Source organism: Melanotaenia boesemani, chromosome 23, assembly GCF_017639745.1.
Source record: "Melanotaenia boesemani isolate fMelBoe1 chromosome 23, fMelBoe1.pri, whole genome shotgun sequence".
NCBI classification, from domain to species: Eukaryota; Metazoa; Chordata; class Actinopteri; order Atheriniformes; family Melanotaeniidae; genus Melanotaenia; species Melanotaenia boesemani.
The window spans coordinates 13,908,163-13,924,963 of NC_055704.1; the positions used below are offsets into that span (position 1 = coordinate 13,908,163).

Here is a 16,801-nt window from a genome sequence, read left to right on the forward strand (position 1 = left end):
GGATATGCCGCGGATACGGAGACTTTTATCCGCTTGGATCTCTCCGGATCTTAGGTCTTTTTGTCCGGTGCTAGTTCTTCCATATGTCACCTACTGTATTGAGATCTGGGGAAACTATTATAAAAATACACTTTACTGACTGTCAGTAGTGCATAAAAGGGCTGTCCGTATCATACCCAAAGTAAAGTTACTTATTACTGTTATTATTATTATTATAAGTATGATTATTTTACATGTATTATTATGGTTATTGAATACATAAATATAAGTATTGTTCCTATTATTGATGATGACATTATTCTTGTAATTATTTTTATTTATATTGATCCAAAGATCTTTGGATATTATAAGTATATTATCAAATACATTTGAGGCAGTTAATGGTGTGCAGCTAAGGGGGCGGGATTGAACAAGCCCTGACTTCTTCCCGCTCCCTTTGGACAAAGACTTATTTTATTTTCTCTTCTTTTGTATATTCTTTTTCCTGTTTTCAAATCAGTCAGTCAGTTTGTGAAAACCAAACTTTTATCACCAGTGGATGAGTTTACCTTTCTTTTCTTTTCTTTTCTTTTGATTCTGTTTCTATTGATGTTGTGCATGTAGATGTTGTGATTATGGTAAAATTTCACTATATTGCACAGCTTTGACTTTCATCATGTGCTAGTTCGTCCTTCCAAGCTAAACAAAGAAACATTAGCATTCACGCCTGAAGAGTCTTAAACTCGTTTGAGTAGATGTCTGAAATACCATCGATATCATTACTTGACTCAGATCCTGTTTGCATTATTCCACAAATTTCTGTTTTAATACTGATGATGATGAATAGTGTTGATGTTTTTAAAACTTAATGAAGTTTTTGGGCTTTTTTGATGTTTCAGCCAAGGATTTTATCAGCTGTCTGATGGAAAAAGATCCAGCAAAGAGATTTACCTGCGAGCAGGCCCTCAGACACCCCTGGTGAGTAAGACACACTATCAAACACAGGTAATGCAATAAAGCATTCAGTCAACATGGTAATTGATGTACAGTAAGAAGTGTTATCAGAGAAGTTATCTTCACGTGTGTTTATTCATGTTATATTCAGGATTGCTGGGGATACGGCTCTCTGCAAGAACATCCATGAGTCGGTCAGCCGACAGATCAGAAAGAACTTCGCCAAAAGCAAATGGAGGGTAACTTTTGTGTTCTGGACTTTATTCTCTGTAGCAGACTGTATTGTTCATTCATTCCTCAATTGACTCAGTGATAAAAGCCTGTCTGCTGCATGGTCAGGAGTTACTCCTCAATCTTTTATCTCCTCCCTAAGATTTGCAGGCAAAAGAAGCAAAATGCAAAAAACGCATCCACTTTCCACGACTTTAGGTCCAACATTAAATGAAAAAACTACTTTTATTTTTGTATTTGAACAAACAAATATGTTTTGAGGGTAATACATCACCTTTTGAACGTCTTCCAATGTCTTCTCTCTTTGCAGCAAGCATTCAATGCCACCGCCGTAGTGCGGCACATGAGGCGACTGCAGCTTGGCAGCAGCATGGGCAGCAGCATGGATTCCTCCAATCCGTCAGCGAGGCAGAATCAGATGCAGAGGCCGGCTCAAATCCAAAGCCAGGCGGGCCAGAACCAAACAGCTCAGAGCCAAAACACCGGCCAGGTGGCTCAGAGCCAGATTACCAACAGCACTGCCAGCAAAAACTCCTCCATAGACAACAACATAGCAGCTACCCGCAAGGAATGTGAGTCAGCAGTGTCAGTGGCCCCATAAATGTAAGAGATGTGTAAATGATGGGGATTGAAACACAGTAGGAGAGACATTAAGAGTTATAAGGGTAATGTTTTAGGGGATCGTGGAGGCGCGAACAGTGCGAGCCAACATGTACGGCAGATTGCTTTCAAGGAAAGCTTAATGTCTGAGATATTCTTGCATTCACCAGACACACTGCTTGGCCCTCATTTAAAAAGCCATTTTATCTTATTAAGCATATGGATTATTTCAGGCCTGGATATTTTGTATTTCATCTGAGCTCTAAGGTGGACAGTGAAGAAGACAGACAACTGTTAATCTGTAAATGTAGCATGTTTCTATTCAGTCCTGACTTGTTTTCTTTTGCAGTGGCTTTATGATGCAATGCAAGCACTTTATGTTGTGATTGTCATTCACCTATTGGAACAGCACTTCTCATTATTGGGGATTGAACTGCCATCCATCTGTACTCACTGACCCATTTATGCTGTAGTGTTCTGATTTGTTGTCACATTTGCTGCTCCCTCTGGTGCCCGATTTGCACTGACCTCTCTCTCCCCAGCTGGTTGAAGCAGCATGAACAGCTGAGCCGGATGCTTTGTATATAAACAACAGACAGTTTGCAGAACAAAAGACAATAAATTTAAAGAAAAAAAACTTTATTAATCCCACAAATTATAAAATAAAATAATTAAGATAAAGACTTCACCAGTCAGAAATGTTGAAGACTTTAGAAGTCTCTACACTTTTTTTTTATAAAACACAGCTAAGCTAATGTTATCTTAATGAGCTAGATGAGTATTACAGTAACTATTGTCCGGTAGCTTTGTGTGATTGCAAAAAAAAGCCGTAGCAGCAGTAGTAAAGCTTACGAAACAGTTAGAGTAAGAACTGTCATTGTGGTGAGCGGCTCATCACCTGCTGACTGCTGATTTTGTTTGTTTGTTTGTTTGTTTGTTTTTCTAGGTGTTCCCGCACCCGTCACTCCCTGCAGTCTGGCATCTGCAGCGTCATCTCCCGCAACAGGGGCGGAGCTAAACCGGCCCCACCCCTCAGCAGTCCCTGCTCCGGTACTGACGGAGACCAAGTGACGCCAGGTCCCGCGGGGCACCAGCTGGGAGGCCACAGCTCTGTGAGTCAGAGAGAGACTCAAAGAGATGGAGGGCGACCACAGAGGAGGAACATCATACTCTTTTTCGTCCCTCGCACTCTTACATGCATACTCTCTTGGATGTGACCCCCCCAGCTTGTACCCTGCCCTGCTCCCTGGAGAGCAGAGAACTTTATCCCACTCTCCACCCCACTGATTGAAGCCACCATTGCCATACAGTACACCCACCAGGACCATGTAGGATTTCTCTGCAGCTGCAGAACATCCACTGACTCTTACTTACGATGTTTGCATGGTCGGCTGTGATTATTAGCTGTTTTAAGATAAAAGGCTGTTGACCGCAACCTGCTTTGGGCTGCAACTGGTGGTTGATGGTGGAGCAGATGGTGTCATCTTTCTCAGTGTCCGTCAACTTCCCTGTTGAATTTGGTCTTTCCTGTCCCACTTCATTTAGCTTTTCTTCCAACTTAGTTTGACTGGCAACTGGATTGTTTGTAGGGTTTTTTTATATATATAAATAACTATTCTTTTGAAAGGTGGCATGTGTAACTTTTATCATTGTCAAATTGATATTGCCACTTTAGCATAATTGCTGCAAATAAATAACATCATAGCCAAGGTGATAGGTTACCTCTACTTCATTGTCAATATTAGCTATAAGTAGCTAGCTATTGTGCTAAGAGCATTTATCTAAGTTAAGACTCATATTTTCATATTCCTCTTCATTAGAATCACCTGATTCTGTGCTCTTAATATTGATGCAAAATAGTCTGACTGTCTTTTAAGTAATGGACCTCACTCAAATTTGACTAATGTTGCAACCTAATTTGACAATGATGCATATGTATGAAAATTTTACACATTGCACCTTTAAGACCTTTTCTGTGTCCTTATGGGCGTGTTTGTCTGTTTGTGCTTGAAGAAGTGCTTTAAAAGTACCATATGACTGTTGAGATGTGGAAACACAAGTAAGCGCTTTACCTATTTTGCACAGACAGGGTCAGAAATGTTGTCTCAGACAAGTTAGCTGCCATGCACAGGTTTATCAGACAGAAAGGAGAGATTGTAAACCTATTAAAAAAGAGTGGATGTCAGAGCATTGTACAACTTGTCAAAAATATTCTGATTTGTTTTTTTTATTTTATCACTTATTAAAACTTTTGTAACAATCACCCTTTAAGGGACACACATACAGGTTACTACAAGACATGCAAGAAGTGGATGATAAAAGATAAGATGGGTTTAATTATAAACTGCCTCCAGTTGAGAATGTTATTTATTAAGTATAATTGCCATTTGACTTCCCTAATGGACCCACGAGCAGCGTAAGGTAGTTTCAAGATGGCTAGAAATGATGCACAATCATTTCAGAGATATGAAGACGCTGTTTTCCTGCCGTTGATCCTTTCCCCCTCTAATGAAGCCATGATCTCACCTTCTCGTTCTGTTAAGCTGCACCCAGTTCAGAAGTCCTCAGGAAAACCTGCAGCTGCACTGTGCACAGGCAAACACCAGTTTCCTGGTTTTTTTAGGTCTTTTATGGTCCGAGTGTTCCACGGGGCATCACAGTTAAAGATCCAAGGCTCAAAACATGAGCCAAGGCTTTATTCCAGTGTTGTAGAGATGCAGGAAATGAACGCTGAAGAGTCAGGTCTATTCTCAGACTATGAAAGACCAAGTTATTCTGTGAGTTGTGGACTTCTTGAAAGTCTTATCTAATCACAAAGAGGTTGTTTACCTCCACAGGCTCTAAAGGTTTCTCATTTTTCTTTTAAAAACAAATGGTTGAATCCATAGCTTAGAGTTGTGATACTGTCCTTTCAGACAACTGTACACTGCCGGGTGCTCTCTTACACATATCAGATTGTCATGTCTTTATTAGATGCAATTCTACTAATCCCTTTATTATGAATTGTAGCCAAAGACTCATGCTTGGTTTGAATTTGGTTCATATTAAATTACTTGAGGAATTCAGATGTTCAAGCTTAAACTACAGGCTGAACTCCAGGAAATTACTCTCAGTGCTTTCTGTTATCTGTCTCAAAAGGCTGGTGAGTATGAGAGAACATCTGGATAAGAATTGCTTTAAAATCAAGATGACAGTAAATCAACATTCATAGGGGTTTCATAGCATTCACATTTTTGCTCACTACATCATTCTGTATGTTGGGCCAGACGTTGACTTAAACAGATCCTGATCAGACGTTGTGGATCTACATTCATCTCCTACCCGACTGTGAATCCACGTTCAATCATCAACAGCAACTTATTTATCACACTTGAGTCACAGTTTTGTGGTCAGTGTTTTGGTTTTTATCTAGTGCAATATGACTAAGAGTGTTTTTTTTAAGGAATTCTATGGAACAGAGGGGTAAGATTGCCTTTGACTGGATCCATAGAAAACATTTGTTAGTAGGATATATGCATTTTTAGTTAGGATAGAGATTTATTCTAAAAAGACAAAAATAGAGAATATTACCCAGTATGTCTTTGAAAGGAACCCTTAAATGTTTTCCACTTACCTACAATGACAAAGTTAAAAGGAAAATATAAACACCCTATACAGAGATGTTGAACAACACTGAGTTGTCTTTTTGGAGCTTGACCTAGGCTATTATGAATTCATTTAAATCTTAGATATATTACTTTAAGGGATTAAATGTGTTTAAAAGGCCACTAATCATGATGGAATAGTCCTTTAACAGAATACCTCTCATAAAATATGTTTGTACTCCCCACATGTACACACATCATCAGATCCACCACACTATGCATAATTTCTGAAACTTCCCCACCGATAAGTCACACCACAGAGCAGATATCATGATTTTGGACATGATGGCTAAAATCGCCTGATTTACATTTTAATGCTGTCCTTGCAAAAAATACTTTCTTTACTTAAGACCATTAGATAAGTTAGAATTAAGTATATTTTTAAAAATAAATATAAAGGTGGGTCTGTTATCCTAATATATTGTGTCACTTAAAATGTGCATGTGTCAAAGTAGTTTTAGAGAAACACTGAACCTTTAAATGGTTTTTTGGGTGTTTTTGAAGCAGGGTTATATGAGGTATTTCTGTGGAGTCAGAGTTTTACCTGACATTGCAGCAGTCAATTTGGAGAAGCAGGGAGACATGATTGAGTTCAGGTAAAACCTACTCAAGACTGAAATGTTGCCATCTTTTGTCTGGAAGCTGAGAGAAGTCATGATTATCAAAAGAAATAATTCCATGCATACCTAAACCTCTAAAAGTTAAAAAAAATATTAACATTTTTCACTTGCCTCCATTTAGAGTAGCTTTTAGCTTGGCTCACCCACCAGGAGTCCTGTCTGATTCTCCAAATAGAGAGCGCTTTGCTGCAGGTAAAACTCTGACTGCTCTGTAGTACTTCACACATCCTCACTTAAAAAAGAAAGATATATCCCTTTACTGAATTACAGCCTAGTTAAGTTCTCAGTAAGTCTTCATTTAGCCTGACCTCTTCACGTGTTACTGTTTTTATTATTTGTCTGGGTGGAAACTGACCCAGTTGCATCACTAAATGAAACTTTTAACTATGTAAGGGCTTTATTCGAATGACCACCTTAATCTGATTATTTACTGCAACCATATATACGTTCTTATTGACAGCTTTGCTTTTTTATTTTTTCTGAATGCTCTTTCTCAAAACCTGGATCAGGAAACCTCAGCAGTTTTAGTTGAACTGGATCCCTGTCACATTCAAGACCATGTCAAACACTTTCCTACCAATAGTAATTGTTTTTATTGAATGAGGTGCATTATAAAAATGGAGTACCAGGTATTTTGCCTGGTGCAGATGCTACTGAAGCCAACAATTAAAAATTTTCCCTAAATGTTATGCTGGCCACTTCTGTCTAGGCAACAGACTGCTGGTGGTCAGGTTTGTTTGCAGATGTGCTGTGAGGCAGGTAGAGGGTTCAGGATTGTGCTCCTGTTGTTTTCATGTATGCTGTTTTTATTTCCAAAAGAGAGAGATTTAAATGTTATCTGAATCTTTTCATGTTAAAGATGCTACTGTAAATACTGTAGATTGTGAATATGAACGATCATTTTCACTTATGAATGTTCTGCAATTCTGGCACATGTGCGTGAATGAGTGAGCGTGTGTTCAGGGAAGCTGATTGTATTCTCTAAGGAATGTTTAATGTTTAAAAAAATGAAAAACAAAAAAAAAAGAGAGAGAGAGGCGAAACTCCCCTTTACTCCCTGGCTGCAGTTACTTTTCAAAAACTATCTGGCAGCGTTTGACTGCCGTCTGCGGAGCAGTTTGATGCCATCAGTGTTCCACCTGCACTTCAGTGTCTCTCCAACTACAAGTGAAAGCATCGTTTACTGAACTCAGGCTAACTTTTTTGCCATTCTAAAGGAAGAAATCCAAAGCTGTGATTGACTCAGAAAAACACTGTTGCTACTCTGTCTACTCTTTTCCCTTTGAGCTCACTTTTTTTTTTTTTTAATGATGATGCCACAGAAGTGCACCATCACATAAAAGACAAGCATGTTGAAGAAAGTACTTCTATAAATCAATTTCACAATGAGTGTTTGCATTATCTTGTATGCCCTTGTATGATGTTAGTATTGTATTATGTAAAGACCTACACAGCGTGAGACGCACGGGGCCACAAATGGCTACACTGGCAGAGTTTCAGCCCTACGAACAGACAGAATTCTCTTTTGTTATTGGTAGATATTGATATATGAGACAGATATATATAACGTTGAAATGTGATAAACTTAAAAGTTATTAAAATGCAAGAAAAGTGAGTTTAATCTAAACTGAGATGAACTTATGGGGTGTTGGATTCACCATCCTTAAGAAATTTTTAGAAAAAAAAGTTTTATTTTATTGTCTGAGTTCTGTAGTGTGCCTACTAGTGGAAATTTCTTGTAAGGTGTGGAAATTGTAAGAATTGCATCCACAAAACAGGGCTGGGCGATACCACAAATTTTGATATCAATTTGGTACCAAGTAAATCCAGAGCCAGTATCGCAGATACTGATACTTTTTGCTTGACATTTCACAATTATTTAATGATTAATTAATCACTAATGATGATTATTATCATAATCAAACACAGGAAGTTTATTGTCAAAACATTTTTATTAAGAAACTGAATGGCAGAACTGAAAAATTAAGCTTTTTTTTTATTTGCAAACAATATAAAATTACAATGTAATAAAATGATAAAATAACTGTTATTCTCTTTTATCATACACAATTGTTTGAGAAAAATAAAGTCAAGAACTCAGTGCAAATTAGCCAAACAAAAGCAAAACCTACTATTGGTTGGCTCTCATTTACATTCTTTGGTTTTTTTACCCAAAGCATTCTGTAAGAAAAATATCAACCTCATCACGCTGGTATCGATTGCTACTCGCCTCGATATCGATAATATCAATATTTGGATCGATCCGCCCAGCCCTACAAAACAGCCAGTTACAAAAATGCATAAATTGATAGTGACTGTTATCAGAGACATGACATCGTCATTGTCTCTCATTTATTTAAAAAAAAATTGCCAGATTTTATTCATGGCAGTAAATGTAATGCAAGCTACAGTTGGCTAATGCTAACAGTCCACCCTAGAGAATTGTTCCTAGGACTACAACCCTACATGTGCTGTTTGTTGGGACCTGGTAATCTCCCTGTGGGCGTCGTTGTCTAGAGCCTGCTGAGTTAGCCGGCTGTATTTACTCTCTGCATGTGATCACAACAAACTCCCATCCTGTGCACCATTGTCGCATTAACGACACCCTCATGTCTCAGAGCGGGCGCTGCCTTCTGCACTCATTGTGGTGTGACAATGATGACGACTTCCTGTTAATGGGGCTTGTATATGAAATGCCTTCGACAATCATGTGCACATATCAGAGTTACCATTATGACACAGGCTGGAGCAACTGATTGTGTTTTATTTGTTTCCCAGAATAAACCCTGAATGATCGTATCATGACTGCCTTTTTGTGTGTGATTGTTGATGCACATCTGACAAATCCATACTGACTTTTTTAGGCTAATAATGAGGACTATATTCCTAAAAGTATGTATGCATCTCTGTGTTTGGTCTCAGCATGTCAACACTTGCAAATCCCAAGATCAAATCTTGTGGACATAAAGCAGACACCAGAAAGTCTTTACCACACTAACTGACATTTGTTTTCCAGCAATATGCTGTAAATCTGCAGTAAAGCAGATGTTTAGCAGACAGAAGACAGATGTTGCAAAGGCATAGGCACATATTGCCTTTACTACCACATTCTGGGGATTATTATTAGGTTCAAACCATTGAGAACACACTGCAGACAGATGTTACTACCTTGTATTAAAGAAAATGTTTTACTTCAGTAAATTATCTTGGTTTCCATTTTAGGATCCCCAGGAGTCTGAACTAAAGTTGTAAGTCTCACACTTTTTGTTAAGAAAGTTTTATTACTGTGCTTTTCTTCTGGGACCAATTTGTGCTGCAAACAATTTCACACTCTGATTGTTAAGGCCTAATCCCAATTCATCCCCTCGACATTACCACAACATTTTGCAGAGATAAGATGAACCTTTTTTTAAGGAGGGTCCCACAGCCATGCAAATAGGACTTTGGGAACTATTTGGATGGCTAGATCCCTGCTGTTAAACCTTGATCCCAAAAAGAAAAAGAGCACTTTTGCAAAACGGAGACCAAGTGGCGGAATAAGGATTGCAAAGGTCTAATTTACAGTTTAGCCCTTTCGGTCACAAGCTTCATCTACAAGCTACAACACAATAAAACAGTCTAGCAACCAAAATTCTGAACAAGATAATTAGTTCACATCATTGTTATGTACTGTTGAAATGAAGTACAGTACTTTGTAAAAGTCTTGATCCACCCAGGATGTCTTCATACTTTGCTTCCAAGAATTCAGAATTTCTAGTCATGTTTTAAAGTTATTTTGAGTAACAGTTCTCCAGACTTTCTGAGTCTTTCAAAGTTTTTCTTTGGACATTTGTTGCTTTTTCACAAATTTTTACTCTAGTCTTTGTACCTGAATACTTTCAGTTAAATGTGTATTTTTGTTGAAGCCACAGATAGTGACCTATAAACTATTCAAACATTAAAAAGCACTTAATTCAAGGGATGAATTTGTGTTATGTCCAAAACAGTCAACTTAGCAAACAACCCGTTTCAGATTATATCGTCACGCACTTTGTTCTCCTTTCTTTTGTGGTATCTATAAAAATACCAAAGATAAGAGTTTGACAGATTTATAACAGCATTTTTCCACCAACAAGGTGATTCCCAAAGTGATGTGATCTGAAAATATGACATATCTCAGCATGGTGTACAGTGTGTCCTTAAAAAATTTAGGAAACTTATTAAGCCTAAACTGGTGTAACCCAAATAATAAGAACTACACTGAAATCAGTGGCAACAAATCCTATGGAGCGCAGACCTCAGCATTATTAAATTAAATGTGTTAATACCAAAAACCGACTCATTTGTATGGAATTATAAAAACTGTTTTGCCTTATATACTGTTTTTACATGTATGTTTGCACATTTTAATAAATCAAAGCCTCATTACCCGTTTTCTTGGCAATGTAAAGAGATAAAAAAAATGGCTCTAGACTTTTGCACAATACTCAGTAAGTTTTGATCATTCATTAAGTAACCTCATTAATAGTCTTCTATAAAACCCCTGCCTCTGCTTTGTGGTGATTCCTCTCTGATTTGGATTCAGCAAAACATGGAGAATCTAATACAACTAATGCCATCTCTCTGACCCCTTAACTCTGCTTGTTCTGATTAGTAAATCCTAACATGCTTATGTGCTAGTCTTTGTTGAATGGTGAGCCTACAGTATAAAGCACTTAATAAAGAAATATTTCCCCTCATGATTTATTTCCTTGGATTAATTTTTCCCTGTTGAAAAAAACATGCAGATCTTCTGTTGCATTGAATTTGCATGTATATTGAAATTTTACTCGGCATTCGCTCCAAAGAAAGGTGACCAATTTGAGCTCAGTGTTAGATTAAGATTAAGGTTAAATTTATTGTCATTGCGCACCAATTACATCAGCAATCACTGGTAATGAAATTCTTAAATTTCAGGCTCTCCAGCAATGCCAAAAGAATATAAACAATGATAAAAAATTGTCAACAAGAGAACAAACAAAAAATGATAATAAAATTAACAAAGTTAGTAAAATATACAATAATATAAAATAATAATAATATGCAACAAAAAGAAGGTGTTATTTAACCCTCCTGTTGTCCTCGGGTCAAAATGACCCACCACTGTGTTAAAAACCAAAAAAAATCCCTAAACAATATTTTTTTAACTTGAAATTTTATGACTTTTCCTAGATTGGCCTCAACAGTAGAAAAAGTGAAATGTTGCTTTTATTCACATTTCCATGTAAGCTGTACAAAAAAATGTACAAAGGTGGTCTTCGGGTCAAAATGACCCATGAGGCAAATAGAGTTGAAATAAAGGTCACAGAGTTATTTACACACCACAGAATGTTACAGTGTTTTTGTTGTTTCTCAGATAAATCATTAGCAGAATTAAACTGTGCCTTTGTTCAGTCTCAGATCAATTAGCAGTAAACGTGAACAAGACAGTAGCAGACGTAAACAACACAAGATAGGTGGCATTCTTGCAGACTGCAGAGCTCTTTTTCTGTGGATTTCCAGAGGTTATAAATGTGCTGCAGATGACAGGACCCTGAATTCTCTCTGTGCTGAAGCCATGAGTGTTCGTTATAACGTTGAACAGGCTCTAGAGCTGATTTTTTCAGATGTCCATGAACACAACTCTGATTCAGAAGAGGAAGTGGAGGATGTATCAGAAGAAGAAGATGGGGAGGAATACAACCCAGAGCATGATGAATCACCTTCAGAAGAAGAAGAAAACCCCGAAGCTGAAAGAGACTTTCCTTTCAAAAAATGACTAAATAACATGGTCCTCAGCAGCATATGACCAACACGACAGGCATGCAGAACAAAACGTCATAAAGATGACCCCAGGACCCACAAGGTATGCCGTTTCTCATACCCATGACATTGTTTCTACATTCTACCTGTTTATCACACCAGCAATAGAAAAAATAATCCTGGAGATGACAAATCTGGAGGATTTTCGCAAATATGGAGACAGCTGGAAAAAGATGGATGAGACTGACCTGCAGGTGGACCCCCAAAAACCTGAAGCTGTTGACTCTCTCCACCGTAGCCCCGTTGATGGAAAGGGGGGCGTGTACCCCTCTCTGCCTCCTCCTAAAATCCACAATCAGCTTCTTAGTTAACGTTGAGAAGGAGGTTGTTGTCCTGGCACCAAGATGTCAGGTCTCTGACCTTCTCTCTGTAGGCCGTCTCGTCATCGCCGGTAATCAGGACAATGGCGGTCATGTCGCCACCAAATTTAATGATAATATTGGAGTTGTGGGTGGACAGGGAGTACAGCAGAGGGCTGAGCACACAGCACTGGGGGGCGGTGCTCAGAGTCAGGGTGGAGGATGTGGTACTGCCCACCCGCAGCACCTGCGGTCAAGAAAGTCAGGATTCAGTCACAAAGGGCGCTGTTGTCTTATCAGCAGATGAATAAAAAGTTGGACCAACTTCTTTCTGCATTGTAGTTAATAAGTTAACGTACTGTATGCTGATTATATTAAAGAAAACATCTAATTTTGGAGAGTTTTTCTTAATTTTTGTCAGTTGAAGTAACTGCTGTAGATCATGTTGACTTTTCCTTGCTGAGCTGGTTAACTGTAGCTTTAAGGCATGTATTTGCTCATTACAGATAAGCCTTTATTAGCAGAGTTTGGCCTGTTGGAGCTTCCTGTGGTTCAAGTCATCACACTTCCTATTCTGTCTGCTCACTCTCAGCTGGAGGCCTAATCTCACGAGCCTTTTCCCATCCTTGCTGGGAAAGAAGGAATTAATATGCCAGCTAATTCCAACTTATTTATCCCTCTGACATGCAAACCACACGGCACTGAGATAAAGGGGACTGAAACAAAGAAATGTGAAATTTGAAGTGTTTTAGTTCCCTGTTTCAGAAACTAATGCTCAATTACATTTGAACAGGCTTAAACACACACAAAGCAACTGTCTCTGTTAAAGAAAGTCATCATCATTTTTACATAAAGCATTGCTTTTTGATGTTCATGTGAAACTTAGTTGAAACATGCTCTAAATGTGTTTTTTGTTCTCCTTAAACAGATTTCTCCTCATTTTAATTCAGTACTTCACCCCCTCTGTCCCAGTTGTCTGCAACCAATACTCTTCATCATCAGCCTTTTTCTTGCTGCAGGCCTTACTCACAAGTAGTTTTATTCTTTATGAAACAGCACATATTCGGTACTCCATAAAACTAATTACAGGCAGATATCTGAAACAGTGAGATAACGTACAGACTGGCAGGAAGCAGAGGTGGAATCATGACACGGGGTATAAACTACGCAAAGATCAACCGTGTCATTTCAATAGACAGATCTGAAATCCAGCAGCAGAGGGGGATGTGATGTCTCCCCTTTACTTCCTCTGAAATATTCAAACTAAAAGCTGGGGTGAAAATCATCTTGCTGCATCAAAGTCACATCAGTGATGAACTCAAATGTCACATGGTCGGCGCTGAGTTTTCCCAGCCATCCCTGAATGCATTCTCCCTCCAACTCTGCTGATTGCTGATGCGCTCCACCTGGTCTGGGCTCCTTATATACCAGTCTGTGACAACTCTTCTCTGCCAGATCGTCTTGGTTTTTCCCTTGTACGCTTCCAGCCTTTCTCTCCTGCTTGCTTACCTGATCTCTGACCTGTGACCCGTTTTTGGACCTGGATATCCCGACTCAGCCTGCTCCCTGTCTGGTAAACCCTGCAACTCTGTCTCTGATCCTTGACCTGTATTTCGACCTGGAAAACCCGATTCTGCCTGCTCCCTGTCTGTTGACTCTGCCTGTGATTCATTCTGACCGGTACTCTGACCCTTGGACTGTCCTCAGGATTTGGATTTTGGATTACGGATTTTGCCCCAGGCCATCGGAGAACTCTGGAGGATTCCCGAGGATCTTATTCAGCCTGGATTACCCCCTTCTGTCATTATCAGAGCAAACTAACTATCTTTCTGGTTCTGCAGTTCCCACAGCCCCGGCGGAGCTGCTATCACAGCATCACGGTCCCTGAAAACCATCCTGCTGGTTTCCATCCCCGCCGCTGGTACGTGAGCAATATCTATCGTACATTCCTGTTTATCCTGGCTGGATTCTCACCTGAGCTCTCCCACCTGCAGGCTAAGCTGACTGCACAAACCAGACCTGATTTCCCTGCTGAAGTTCTCATCACCTCAATAAAACTGTTTTCACCTATTCCTCAGCTCCAATTTATTTGTGGTCCAGTTTGCTGATCCGTGACATCAAAAGTTACTGATGTAAAGAGGGTTGGTATTAATGATATATTGATTTGAAATAAACATACTGTATATAACATTATATTATGTCCAATATATATATTAGATAAAGTGTGTCATCCTAAAAAAGAAATTGTTTAACCTAATCCTAACCTAGTGGTTGTGATGTGTAAACAGCAAGCGAAACCAAAAAAAAGGTGAAAACAATGGAGATGGAAACATCTGGCCTCAGACTGGAGTTCCACAGTCAGAAATTTTGAATAATCTACCCCCCTGCCATCCTTATTCTCTGTTATGAGGACTTTGTGAGGAATACATGAATATGTTTGCTCCACTTTATGTCAGCAAGTAATACAATGTATTGAAAATGCTCATATGTTGTCACGGTGCAGCAGAAATGAGGAACCAAATGCAGGACAGAGGCAGGAGGCAGACAGAATGCAAATAAAAGAGTTTAATCTATGAAATGAAAAATGAGAAACATGGGAACCTCACAACAGGAAATAATGATGGATGGAATAATGGGACAAAGGACAACTGAAACCAAGGAGTATAAATACACAGAGGAACTAGACACAGGTCAGGTGAACAGTCAGACCAGGTGAACTAATGAGTATAAACCAAAAAAACACAGAACATGACACTGAACACCAAAAACCTAGAACATCCTCCATCCTCACCTCCTCCATCACCGTCTGGTACGCTGCTTCCTCTGCCAAGGACAGGTGCAGACTGCAGCGTATCATACGTTCTGCAGAAAAGGTGATTGGCTGCAGCCTTCCTTCTCTCCCAGAACTCTACTCCTCCAGAACCCTGAGGAGAGCAGGGAGGATAGCAGCTGACCCCTCCCACCCTGGACACCATCTGTTTGATCCTCTCCCCTCTGGCCGGAGGCTGCGGTCTATCAGAACCAGAACCTCCCGCCACAAAAACAGTTTCTTCCCCTCTGCCATCAGGCTCTGGAACTCACCTAAAGACTTACCTGACTGACAACGCATTAACACACTCCCCCTTCATTGGTCACTTCAATTTGTACATTTTTATTTTTATACTACAAACTGCACATTTCATTTAATGTAAATACACTACTTTACTCTTATTTATTTTTATGTACATAATTTTTATTTCCACTCTTATATAGTTTTTCAGTCTTAATGTTATATGTTCAGTTGGCTTGTTCATATCTTATGGTTCATATTTATCTATTTATATGTAGGCATCGTCAAATCACAACAAATTCCTTGTAATGAAAGTTACTTGGCAATAAATCTGATTCTGATTCTGATTCTGATTCTGATTCTGATAAACCAAAAACATGACAAAAAACAAACACACGAAACAAGAACATAAACCAAGATCATGACATATGTCTCATATTTCAGGATACAAGGAAATACCTTACAAAGGTTTATGCCAGGAAACTTGTTAAAAATATAAACACTCCTCTATACAAGATTTCAAACATGAGCTACCTCAGTGGAATTAAATTTTGAGTTTTGATTTATCATAATCTTGAATTCCGTCTTTCAGTGATAGATTTATTAAAGCAGTCCTACAAAACTTTGGCAGATTTTCACACTTTGGTGCCCCCTAGTGAAGGTTAACCTGGTATCCATCTTGCTTCCTGTCTCTTCTCTGAGTTCTCTCCATCCAGTAAAAGTCAGTCTGATATTGACTTTTGCTCTGTCACTTCTTCTCCTTCTCTTCCATGCATATGCTAATAATTTCCTCTTCCATTTCTTTGCTGAATCAGCCATGGTGCATGCTCAAAACAGCCAGTTTGTCCATTCTCAGTTCGCTAGCATGTGACATAGTGCCGTAAAGTAAAACACAGCTGCCACAGGATGCCCTGGGCTAGAAAAAAAAATTGTGAAGTGTGGTTTCTCAGCCTTGGGATGGGCTAAAACGGGTTCAGGAATGTACATAATGAAAGCCAGTGTACTAATAAATAATAAAAAAGGTCAGAAACACTGATTTTTAAGGTTGGAAACCCATGTAGTGTTGTGTTTAATGCGTAAACTGAGGGTTGTTATTCTACTCTACTTTAGAGTTGAATTTTTTAGGCTATACAAACACTAACTCAACAAAGCAACCTCACACTATAGTACTTCCACCACTGTGCCTCACAGCTGATATGCTGTCCTTCTGAATAGATGTTTGGTCTACATTTTGTCTATAGTAACTATGGTTTAACTACTCTTTTGCTTGTGAGCTTTGAGTTTGTTTTTCTCAATTTGTTTTAGGATCAACTGTTTGAATTGTTTGATACTTCAGATAGTAATTTCTAAGGGATTCACACATTTTTTTATGACTATTATCTCCAGTTAATTTATTTTATCTTTAAATGTCATCATGTTATACAGCTGAATCATGACTGCAGCTTCTTATAAAATCTTCATCAGATATTGCAAACCAGTTTTTGATGATCAAATCTGCTGTCTAGATCCTGAGGTGCTTCGGTGATTCGTTGTCCTTTCATTCAGTAAGGTCTTGTTATGTGATGACCACTTGCCTTCCTCCAGAGTTTTCCAGCCTGAATCAGA

The 16,801-nt window shown here is 38.8% G+C and overlaps 1 protein-coding gene across 2 annotated transcripts in view; it reads left to right on the forward strand.

Annotated features, from left to right (window-relative positions):
* Positions 1-5,301, forward strand: part of camk1da (calcium/calmodulin-dependent protein kinase 1Da) — a 67,861-nt gene extending 62,560 nt beyond the window's left edge. The window contains exons 8-11 of one of the 2 annotated variants that reach the window (XM_041977954.1): positions 879-957; positions 1,085-1,172; positions 1,475-1,736; positions 2,711-5,301. In XM_041977954.1, the coding sequence (XP_041833888.1) occupies positions 879-957; positions 1,085-1,172; positions 1,475-1,736; positions 2,711-2,835 (554 nt within the window). In that variant the 3' untranslated portion in view covers positions 2,836-5,301. Of the gene's footprint in view, positions 1-878; positions 958-1,084; positions 1,173-1,474; positions 1,768-2,710 lie in introns of both variants that reach the window. The other variant, XM_041977953.1, reaches the window with a different exon arrangement.
* The last annotated feature ends 11,500 nt before the right edge of the window (positions 5,302-16,801 follow it).